Source organism: Ranitomeya variabilis, chromosome 1, assembly GCF_051348905.1.
Source record: "Ranitomeya variabilis isolate aRanVar5 chromosome 1, aRanVar5.hap1, whole genome shotgun sequence".
NCBI classification, from domain to species: domain Eukaryota; kingdom Metazoa; phylum Chordata; class Amphibia; order Anura; family Dendrobatidae; genus Ranitomeya; species Ranitomeya variabilis.
This window is the reverse complement of record NC_135232.1, coordinates 871,170,100-871,182,631: the sequence shown is the minus strand read 5'-3', so window position 1 is coordinate 871,182,631 and position 12,532 is coordinate 871,170,100. Positions and strand designations below refer to the sequence as shown.

The 12,532-nt window shown below is 43.5% G+C and overlaps 1 protein-coding gene across 6 annotated transcripts in view; it reads left to right on the top strand.

Moving 5' to 3' along the window:
• STPG2 (sperm tail PG-rich repeat containing 2) overlaps positions 1-12,532 on the top strand; it is a 1,269,209-nt gene that overhangs the window by 150,872 nt on the left and 1,105,805 nt on the right. For all 6 annotated transcript variants that reach the window (XM_077277541.1, XM_077277534.1, XM_077277546.1 and 3 more), the window contains one exon: positions 12,326-12,441. In XM_077277541.1, coding sequence (XP_077133656.1) covers positions 12,326-12,441 — 116 coding nt within the window. The remainder of the gene's footprint in view (positions 1-12,325; positions 12,442-12,532) is intronic.

The following is a 12,532-nucleotide window of genomic DNA, read 5'->3' as shown; positions in this document are numbered from 1 at the left end:
AAAAACCCAGCCTAGTCTGTATAAGACCCAGGTCTACCAATCCTGTGGTTCCCAAACAGCAATCTCTTATATATGCATGATTTATCCACAGATTATAACACAATAAAGTGCACTAGATGTCTATAGAGTGCACTGTGCAAATATCACTTCATGTATATTGATCTCAACACATGGATGTCAATAATCTATAAAGACGATAAGGTACATTTAAGAAAGACTTATCTGCACAAAAAATGCTGTCACCATTTAATAATAGAATAAAGTGTATAGGATTCATCCAACATGCAATGTGCAGGTGTCATTCCATATATATTGTTCTGAGTACATAATCAATCAGTTGGAACACAACCATAATCATCTCATATAATAGAGCATTAAAATAAGTATACTATACCAGAACAACGAATGTGTTTTGACAGAGGCATCATATTAGAGCATCATGGTAGGAATGTTCCCCCACACGTATCGCCGCTACTATTGCGGCTTCATCAAAGGTAGATGCAGCTGCCCCTAGGTCTTGTTCAGACTAGGCTGTTTTTTTGGTTGCATTATCGCCAATTTAGTGCTTTTTAAGTGTTTTTAAAGTTAGTGGCTCGTTTTGTTTCTTGGTAAAATAATTTGTTTTGTGAGGTGATCACTATTTTCTACATATCTCTTGTCTTTTCCTTTTTCATATGCTATTTTTGATACATAGTTGATCCCCTTCTATAAATAGGTGTTGCACTCTAAACATTAATTTTATAGTGAAATTCCATTAATAAAAACGTCAACTCGGTGTACAAAAAATAAACCCTCACCCAGCTCTAAATCCCGAGTATGGAGACGCTATGGGTCTCACAAAATTGCGCCATTTTTTTTCTTTCAAACTTTTTTTTATCACTTAAATAAAAAAAGAACCTAAACATGTTTGCTATCTGTGAACTCATAATGACCGGGAGAACCCTAATGTCTGATCAGTTTTAGCATTTAGTGAACATGGGAAATAAAAAACCCCAAAAAAGAAATGTGGAATTGCACTTTTTTTTGCAATTTTACTGCATTTCAAATTTGTTTCCCACTTTCCTGTACACTATATGGTAAAATTAATGGTATAGTTTAAAGATACAACTCATTCTGCAAAGAACAAGCCCTGACATGACTGTATTACTGGAAAAATAAAGAAGTTATGACTGGGAAGAAGATGAGCAAAAAATGAAAACGCAAAAATGGAAAATCACAAGGTCGTGAAGTGTGATGTGTGAGCTACAAAGGCACAGAAAACTTGGTCAAAGTTGAAGGAAAGATTAATGCAGCATGTTATTACTGCGCATGGGACGTACTTGGACGTTCCAACATGACAACGATCCAAAACACAAGGCCAAGACGACCTGTCTTTGGCTAAGGCAGAACAAAGTGAAGGTTCTTGCTAGACAGCCTAGGAATTTACAGGAACTGGAGGCTTATTGCCAAGAAGAGTCGGCAGCTTTACCACAAAAGACTTCAAGCTGTCATTAACCCCTCTCTGACCTTCGACGTACTATCCCATCGAGGTGCCCTGGGCCTATCTGACCCTCGACGAGATAGTACGTCATGCCCTTTAATGCGATACCGCGACTTAAGTCGCGGTGATCGCATTAAAATTCCGACGCCATCTCACCTGGGGGAAGATGGCCTCGGCATCCAGGGCATTGGCGACGCCCACCCGCCCTCCAGATCGCTGTGATTGGCTGTTAAATTCTGAACAGCCAATCACAGCCATTCTCATTGTTTCAGCCAATCGGAGTGGCTGAAACAATGAGGTGACAGGCTAGGATCGAGTACCGATGTACTCGATCCTAGGTCCGGTGCCTGGCAACGCCAGGCACCGGCAAGAACACCCCGGATTGGCGCGATCGCCGATCGCATCGATCGTGCCAATCGCAGGGCACCGCGCGGTATTACCGCGCTGTGCCCTGCCAGAACCTGCATGGATCGGTGCTCTAATAGCACCGATCCTAGGACAGAACATAGTACAGGCCCAGCAGGGCCTGCAGAAGCTGATTGGCGCGATCGATGTCATCGTCGATCGCGCCAATCACAGGGCACAGCAGCGGTCCCGCTGTGACGGCTCTGTGCCCTGCCTGTGACCTGCCTAGGATCGGCGCGAATAGCTCCGATCCTAGGCAGGTCACATTCAGGTCACCAGGAAAGCTCTGATTGGTGGGATCGATGTTATGGTCGATCCCACCAATGACAGGTCACAGCAGCAGCATGACCGCTCTGTGACCTGTCTGTGTCACCTGCCTGACCTGTGTATGACCGCTCTGCAGGGGTCCTCACTCTAGCTGAGGATTCCTACAGAGCGGTCATACTGCTGGATCTCCCTGCTGGATTTTGTGCCTGGATCTACCTGCTGGGTATTGTGGTGCCACAGCAGCCTGTAGCACCACAATCCCTGCTAAAGAAAGAAGACTACTAAACGTAAGTTTTATCCCTGCCCAATCCCCGTTCATCCACCCCAATCCCTGTTCATCCACCCCAATCCCCACATCCACCCCAATCCCCCCTTCCCCCTCTTTTTACCCCTCCACCCCCATTTGTGCCGCCTCCGTGCGCACATTTAGTAGCCGCCGAGCGTTGATTGGTGACGCAGTTCACCGATCAACGCTCGCGCTCGCTTTTTTTCCCTCACCCCCGTTGCGCCAACTCCATACACACATCCCGCAGCTGCCAAACTTTGATAAGTGACGCAGTTCACTTATCAAAGTTTGTGCCTGCCGTTTTCTTTTTTTTTTTTTTTTTCAACCCCCCTTTGCGCCACCTGACTACAACTGTACGTTTTGATCACTGATGCCTGCCCAATCCCCACTTCCACCCCCATCTCCCTTCCCCCTCTTTTTACCCCTTTTGCACCTCCTTCCGTGCGCCCATTTAACAGCCACCGAGCGTTGATTGGTGACGCAGTTCACCCATCAACTCTCGCGCTCGCTTTTTTTCCCTCAGTCCCGTTGCGCCAACTCCGTACACACATCCCGCAGCCGGCAAACTTTGATAAGTGACGCAGTTCACTTATCAAAGTTTGTGCCTGCCGTTTTCCTTTTTTTTTTTTTTTCACCCCCCCTTTGCGCCACCTGACTACAACCGTACGTTTTGATCACTGATCCCTGCCCAATCCCCACTTCCACCCCCATCTCCCTTCCCCCTCTTTTTACCCCCCTTTGCACCTCCTTCCGTGCGCCCATTTAACAGCCGCCGAGCGTTGATTGGTGACGCAGTTCACCGATCAACTCTCGCGCTCGCTTTTTTTCCCTCAGCCCCTTTGCGCAACCTCCGTACACACATCCCGCAGACGCCAAACTTTGATAAGTGACGCAGTTCTCTTATCAGAGTTTGTGCCTGCCGTTTTCCTTTTTTTTTTTTTCCTCCCCTTGCCCGACCTTCGTGCGCACATCAAGCAGCGGCCAAATTTTGATAAGTGAAACAGTTCATTTATCAGAGCTGGGCCTGCTGTTTTAGACACTTTTACTTTTTTTGTCATCTCCGTGCACACATCCAGCAGCCGCCGAATTTTGATAAGTGACGCAAGTTCACTTATCAGAGCTAGGGCCTGCTGTTTTAGACTTTTCTTTTTGCAGGTTTTTTTTTCTCCTTTTAGCGTTTTCTTTTCAGATAAGTTTGCACAAATCACTATCCCCCCACACATACACATACAGTTATCAATAAAGTGCACCCAATCACCATATTCACACAAAAATGTCCCGCTCGTCCCGTTCGTCCCAACAGCGCTATTCATTGGAGGAGGCATATGCTTTCCTTGCCTCCGACACTGATAGCGAGGGAGAGGATCCCACTTTTCTTTACTTTTCTGATTCTTCATCCTCTTCTTCATCCTCCTCCTCCTCCTCTTCCTCCTCATCTTCCTCCTCGGGTCCTGCGGAACCGCCACGCAGATGCCCCAGGACAGAAGATGAGGCAGCCCCCACCACTCCTGAACCAGCGCTCCCCACTGCGGACCCCATATGGACCTTGCCCCCCGAAAATTACGAGCCACTGATTCCTGATTTTGTGGCAGAATCAGGAATCAAGTTTGACACCGCCGACCTCACAGAAACAGACTTTTTCAAAGTCTTTTTCTCTGAGGATTTTATTAACCTCATGGTGGAGCAAACTAATTTGTATGCTCGTCAATTTTTGGAGCAAAACCCCGGTACATCATTTTCCAACTGGTCTCCTGTAGACGCAGTTGAAATGATGCAGTTTTGGGGCCTGGTCCTCCACATGGGGATCGTGAAGAAGCCAGAAATTCGGCAATATTGGAGTGTAGATATTTTATATAACACTCCAGTGTTCCGAATGGTCATGGTTCGGAAGCGTTTTGAGGCCATCCATAAGTTCCTGCATTATTCTGATAATGCACAGTGTCCCGCACGAGATGACCCCAACTTTGACCGTCTGTTCAAAGTTCGGCCGGTCATCGAACACTTCAACAAAAAGTTTTCTGAAGTGTACGTGCCCAAAAGGGACATCTGCGTGGATGAGTCCTTGGTCCATTTTAAGGGGCGGCTCGGATTCCGTCAATACCTGCCCAACAAAAGGGCCAGTTACGGAATCAAACTCTACAAGCTGTGTGAGAGTGCCTCAGGGTACATCCACAGGTTTAGAGTGTATGAAGGGAAGGACAGCAGGATTGAACCCCCTGAGTGTCCTCCTGTCCTGGGAGTGAGTGGGAAGATCGTGTGGGATTTGGTGCACCCACTGCTGGATAAAGGTTATCACCTCTATACTGATAACTTTTATACCAGCATCCCACTCTACAAATCCCTCTCTGCGCGAGGTACCGCAGCCTGCGGTACTGTCCGCAAAAATCAGAGAGGCCTCCCAAAGACGCTACTTGGGCAGATGCTCAGAAAAGGTGAGAGCAAAGCCCAATGTAGCGACCACCTGCTGGTGGTCAAGTACAAGGACAAGAGGGATGTCCTTCTCTTGACCACCATACACGGTGATGGCAGAGCCCTCAGCACTGTACGGGGTACCTCTACACAGGTCAGCAAACCGGACTGTGTACTGGGCTACAACAAAAGCATGGGGGGGGTTGATCTCTCTGATCAACTCCTCCAACCGTACGCCGCAAAAAAGGTGCCGAGTGTGTTACAAAAGGGGAATACGCAAGGACACCATTTATCAATGCGACACCTGCCCCGAAAAACCTGGCCTGTGTATGAAGGATTGCTTCAAATTGTACCACACCTCCATGCACTACTAATTTACTTTACAAGAAAGCGTACATTAGTTCCAAAAAGGGGGCACATCTAGATAAGTTCCTTGGGGGGGGGGTCTAGGTTCCAAAATGATGTCACTTGTGGTTTTTTTTTTACTGTTTAGGCACATCAGGGGCTCTGCAAACGGAACATGACGACCGCAGACCATTCCATCAAAGTCTGCATTCCAAAACGTCACTATTTCCCTTTCGAGCCCCAACGTGTGCCTAAACAGTAGTTCCTCCCCACATATGGGGTATCAGCGTACTCAGGACAAATTGGAAAACAACGTTTGGGGTCCAATTTCTCCTGTTACCCTTGGGAAAATTAAAAATTGGGGACTAAAAGATCATTTTTGTGGGAAAAAATAGGATTTTTTATTTTCACGCCTGGGCATTATAAACTTTAGTGAAGCACGTTGGGGTTCAAAATTCTCACCACACACCTAGATAAGTTCCTTAGGGGGTACAGTTTCCAAAATGGGGTCACTTGTGGGGGTTTTCTACTGTTTAGGCACATCAGGGGCTCTGCAAACGGAACATGATGCCCGCAGAACATTCCATCAAAGTCTGCATTCCAAAACGTCACTACTTCCCTTTCGAGCCCCAACGTGTGCCCAAACAGTAGTTCCTCCTGACATATGGGGTATCAGCATACTCAGGACAAATTGGACAACACTTTTTGGGGTCCAATTTCTCCTGTTACCCTTGGGAAAATTAAAAATTGGGGACTAAAAGATCATTTTTGTGGGAAAAAATAGGATTTTTTATTTTCACGCCTGGGCATTATAAACTTTAGTGAAGCACGTGAGGGTTCAAAATTCTCACCACACACCTAGATAAGTTCCTTAGAGGGTCTAGTTTCCAAAATGGGGTCACTTGTGGGGGGTTTCCACTGTTTAGGCACATCATGGGCTCGCCAAACGCGACATGGCGTCCGATCTCAATTCCAGCCAAATTTAGCTTGAAAAAGTCAAATGGCGCTCCTTTCCTTCTGAGCCCTGCCATGTGCCCAAACAGTGGTTCCCCCCCACATATGGGGTATCCGCGTACTCAGGACAAATTGGACAACAACTTTTGGGGTCCAATTTCTCCTTTTACCCTTGAGAAAATAAAAAATTGGGGACTAAACGATCATGTTTGTGGAAAAAATAGGATTTTTTTTTTCACGCCCGGGCGTTATAAACTTTCGTGAAGCACTTGGGGGATAAAAGTGCTCATGACACATCTAGATAAGTTCCTTAGGGGGTCTAGTTTCCAAAATGGGGTCACTTGGGGGTTTCCACTGTTTAGGCACATCAGGGGCTCGCTAAACGCGACGTGGCGTCCGATCTCAATTCCAGCCAAATTTAGCTTGAAAAAGTCAAACGGCGCTCCTTTCCTTCTGAGCCCTGCCATGTGCCCAAACAGTGGTTCCTCCCCACATATGGGGTATCAGCATACTCAGGACAAATTGGACAACAACCTTTGGGGTCCAATTTCTCCTTTTACCCTTGAGAAAATAAAAAATTGGGGACTAAACGATCATGTTTGTGGAAAAAATAGGAATTTTTTTTTTCACGCCCGGGCGTTATAAACTTTCGTGAAGCACTTGGGGGATAAAAGTGCTCATGACACATCTAGATAAGTTCCTTAGGGGGTCTAGTTTCCAAAATGGGGTCACTTGGGGGTTTCCACTGTTTAGGCACATCAGGGGCTCGCTAAACGCGACGTGGCGTCCGATCTCAATTCCAGCCAAATTTAGCTTGAAAATGTCAAACGACGCTCCTTTCCTTCTGAGCCCTGCCATGCGCCCATAAAGTGGTTCCCCCTCACATGTGGGGTATCAGCGTACTCAGGACAAATTGGACAACAACTTTTGAGGTCCATTTTCTCTTTTTACCCTTGGGAAATTAAAAAGATTATTGCTGAAAGATCATTTTTGTGACTAAAAAGTAAAATGTTAATTTTTTCCTTCCATGTTGCTTCTGCTGCTGTGAATCACCTGAAGGGTTAATAAACTTCTTGAATGTGGTTTTGAGCACCTTGAGGGGTGCAGTTTTTAGAATGGTGTCACTTTTGGGTATTTTCTGCCATATAGACCCCTCAAAATGACTTCAAATGTGAGGTGGTCCCTAAAAAAAATGGTTTTGTAAATTTTGTTGTAAAAATGAGAAATTGCTGGTCAAATTTTAACCCTTATAACTTCCTAGAAAAAAAAAATTTTGTTTCCAAAATTGTGCTGATGTAAAGTAGACATGTGGTAAATGTTATTTATTAACTATATTGTGTCACATAACTCTCTGGTTTAACAGAATAAAAATTCAAAGTTGAAAAATTGTGAAATTTTCAAAATTTTCACCAAATTTCCGTTTTTTTCACAAATAAACACAAGTTATATTGAAGAAATTTTAGCACTATCATGAAGTACAATATGTCACGAGAAAACAATGTCAGAATCGCTAAGATCCGTTGAAGCATTTCGGAGTTATAACCTCATAAAGAGACAGTGGTCAGAAATGTAAAAATTGGCCTGGTCATTAACGTGCAAACCACCCTTGGGGGTAAAGGGGTTAATATTAGAGTGGGCAATACGCGGTATTAACAAATGGGGTATGTGAAATTTTGACCAGGGTCATTTGGATATTTTGGGTTGTCATATTATGTTAAAAAATAAAACAAAGTAGTTTGATAATAAATGGCTTCTCCCAACCACTAACCATGAGTTGAGAAAAAGTTTTAGTGTTATCATTCATATTCTCTGAAAAAAGGCAAAGAAAGCAAAAATTCTGCCAGGGTATTTAAACTTTAGAGCACAACTGTAGATATGACTTTTTGATCACTTGTTACAGTTTTTATTGTAGAATTGTGGTGACCAGAAAAAAAGAAAATTGTTGTTCTTGAATTTTTTTCTTTTATCGTGTTTGCTGATCGGGTTTATTTTTAAGTTATCTTTATTTTAAATGGGATCAAAGGGGGTGATTTAACCTCTTCCCGACATGCGCCGTACTAGTACTGCGCTGCGGGAACTGCATTTCTGACAGCCACCGTACTAGTACTGCGGCACGATCACCACGGCCTCATGCTGAGCGCCGCGGTGATCGGGTGTGGGTGTCAGCTGTATTTGACAGCTGACACCCTGCAGCAATGCCCACGATCGATGCCTCCACCGATCGCGGGCATTTAACCCCTCTGATGTCACTGTCACTACTGACTGTCATCAGGTCCCCTGGCTGTTAAAGGGAACCTGTCACCTCAAATTGGCAGGATATTCTCCGGTGTCCCGGTGCCCCAGTCGACCCTCCCCCCACTCCATATACAGTAGACTGAACCTGTCTGACCCTGAAGAGAATTCTTCACCAAGCCATCACCAATAAGTAGGCTTAAGCATGGTGTAGTGGGGCTCACAATCAAATCGTGTGTGTTCAAATTACATGCCCACATTCAATAATAAAGATGGTAGTGCTGGCTACCTCCCGGAGTCAGAAACAGAGAATACTGTCACCATAGCCAAAATAGGTCCAATGAGGCTAATATACTCAATATTATACTCAATAATATACCCAGAATATACTCAAAGAATACATGTATCACTATAGCAGGACAAGACAATTGTGAGCACAAATGCAGGTTCAATGTTGAAAACATAAAGCAGACATAGTCACAGTGGGAGTTCTAATAAACTCCTAAGTGAAATAAGTTGGTGTCACTTATCTTGTGATAAATTACACCGCATCTCGATGCATTTCCCCCCTCAAAGTCAGGGGTTCATCAGGGGATAAAGGGTGAAGGGCTCTGATCAGCTCCTACTGCATAACATAAGGTCTTGTATGTGTCTGTGATTCCTATGGGTAGCAATGTCTCTTCAAGAGGTGCCACCAGATAAACCGTAACTGAGGTAACGCCGGTCACTTGAGTCCGGAAGAGAAAACATTGTCCCAAGTGGAACACATGCCGCGCTCCAAAAGGGGGTGGTCCGCAAGTATGTGACTGGAAATCATGTAAGCCCGGTCACATGATTGCTATAATAAGAGGATAGTATGTCCTGATGGAAGGCACTAATAATGGGGCCATTACAGGTGATTGGAAGTGATGTAAAACATGATCGCTATAGTAAGGAGGTAATATGTATTGAAACGCATAATGCGCTCCACAAGGGGGCCAATGCTGTAATTAAAGACACCCATGGTTGGTAGGAGATCCTACATCCGCATCAATACATAATGTATAGTATTATGTGGGCAGGAAACATAACATCGAAATGGAACATATAATATTTCATTATATAAATTCATGGGATGCAAAGCACGGAAATAGATAACCACTTATCTTAATGTGAAAACAACACATCCCAAAGTGAATGCTTAACCTCTTAGGCACCATATTTACTGTACCAATAGGGACAGAAATAAAATATACAATATTCAAAAAATATAAATGCCCAAAGACAAGATTATATAAGGAATGTGTACTGATAGATACAGTCCATGCTGGACCTGAAGATAGAAAAATACATGGCATGATCCCTTAGAGATCAATATTCCAATACTAGTTTGAAAGTAAGGTGGGCAAATAAGTGAACACTTAATTATATATAGCTAGCGAAGCTGAGCTGTTCATTGATGAACTGATAATGAAAGATAGGATCCTTCTGTCCCAGTCACCCAGCTTCGCTATGGATGCGTAACATTTCATTTTTCTAACTCCCAGCCAACATCTTGTTAAGTCATACTTATGTCCTGTAGTAGTTTGTTACTAATCTTATAAATGTTAGACAATGTTTGGCTGTAATATGGAGACATTATCTTAGATTTTTCATAAAGACAATACTTAAAGCTCTTCCAGCCACTTTTCTAATAAAGGCCCACTTACACTTGCCAACTGTGTTGGTTAAACAACGCCGATCAGCTCTATACAAGCTTTTGATTAATGCCCTTTTTTCATGCTAATGTTCAGCTGATAGTAATGATTTCAATACAAGCATTAATATTCCAACTACTCGGCAAATAAGAATTATGCTTGTTCAAGTCATTGCTGGCATGTGCAAACAATCTGATAATCATCAAGTCAACTTTTTCTCAATTATTGTCTCATCTAAATGGACCGTAAAAGGTTATTCACAACTTGTCTCTTGAGCAGCTCACCACATAACAAACTCCTTGTTTCCTGCTTTCTGGCAGGGAGGGCAAAGTTTAGTAGAACTATAGAGTTCAGATGAAGGTAGCACATTCAGCTATCGGTGATTTGTTCTGGAGTGTACCCTGTTATCACTATATTTAAATATAGAGATAAAAGTGCATTTAAACAAGTAAATTCAGTAAAGTGAGTACTGTGATTAGAAAACCTGCTCTAGCCAATGTTGGGAGCTGGTGAATTTGCAAGATTTATAACAGCAGCTTGTTAGGAGCTGAGGGGGAAAGGAGGTGAGGACCTAACTGCTGTATACAAATAAATTGGCTGTCTAATGCTGGCTGGTTTGTTAGGAGTTAATTCCTCTCCTGTAATGTACCTACTGCGCAAACTCTGAAAAAAAGCATAAAAACAAGCAGAACCCTATGTAAGCTAAAAGCTCTCACAGCAGGAGAAGGACAGCAGATAAAATAGAAAGTCAATTACAAAGTTTCTTATTTCAGTTTTATTTTTTATCAAAGACTATCTACTTTTTTTTGTTTTGGGCCGTGTTCACTTTAACATCATAGTCATAAGAACTATATCTTATCTGTTGTCAAACAGATCTTAATGTGACCCCAATGGCATATAATGGGATCAATCTGGTTTTAGATCCCCATTTTGATACTTTTGATTGCAAATATAGCGCTGCAGTCTAGAACCCCTAATTGAAATCTAAAAATGCTAGTCTAGCAAGAGAAATAAAGACCTTTACAAGATTTTGGTTCTTTGTCTAACTGATCATCTTGGCATAGTCTTTAAAGGGAACCTGTCAGCAGGATAATGCACAGTAACCTACAGACAGTGTAAGGTCGGCGCTGTTATACTGATTAAAATTATACCCTGGTTGATAAAATAGATCTTGTGTTTCTTTTGTAATCTTTATTTTCTGGTTTTAGTTAATGATATGCCTGTGCCCCGGGGCGGCCTGGAGGGGGGGGTCTTCATGTGGTGCTCTGATTAGGTATTCATAATGCAGACTGCTGACAGGTGACTGATCCCTCACTGACCTGCCCCCTAGTTTACATAATGAATACCTGTACATACTGAAGAAAAAAAAACCCTTCTGCAGGCAGGTGCCGGCCGTGGCCCCTGCACTGCATCATAATCGCATGTTTAATGTATAGTTACTATATGTGGTTAAGCTTTTCCTGAGGTGTATAATGGAAAAAAAAAATTAAATGGCTTCCGCCATGCCTGCGCAGTAGCAGCTATCGGTGTACATAGCTGTGATCAGATAGCTGCTATTGCGCAGGCGGCGCCATCTTGCTACAAAAATCCTCCTTCAAGATGGCGCTCTCCACGTCTGTGCAGTAGCAGTTTTTAGCGATCACCTCTATATACACCAATAGCTGCTACTGTGCAGACGCGGGCGGCACCATCTTGGAGGAGGACATTTTTTTTCTTCTCTAGCAAGATGGCGCATGCACAATAGCAGCTATCAGATCACAGCTATGTACACCAGTAGCTGCTACTGCACAATTGCAGCAGGCACCATTTTAGCATTGTTTTTTTTGTTATACTCCTCAGGAAAAGCTCAAACCCATGTAGTAACTACACATTAAGCATGTGATTATGCTGCAGCGCAGGTGCCAGGGCTGTTACCTGCCTGCAGAAGGTTTTTTTTTTTCTTGTACAGGTAATTATTATGCAAACTAGGGGCAGGTCAGTGAGGGATCAGTAACCTGTCAGCAGTCTGCATTATGAATACCTAATCAGAGCATCACATAAAGACCCCCCACAGGCAGCCCCAGGGCATTAACTAAAAACTGAAAATACAGATTAAAAACAACCACAAGATGGATTTCATCAACCAAGGTATCATTTTAATCAGTATAATGGTGCCAACCTGTGTGTAGGTTACTGTGCACAATCCTGCTGGCAGGTTCCCTTTAAGTGTTAAACACAATGTCCTATAAAAGAGAGAATAAGATTCATATTTTGGTTCCATTTCATCAACAGGCAGATACATACGCAACACAGAAATATCGAGGTGTGCATTTTGCAAAGTATTCAGGGAAGCGAACTGAATTTGAAAACCATGATGGACCTGGCCCAGGAGAATATGACATAGATCAGTAAGTGTGCTATTTTGTTTCGAGCTTTTCATTAGCTCTTACTTGCCACTTATTATTGTGCTTACACGATAACAAATTCAGAGCACTTTGA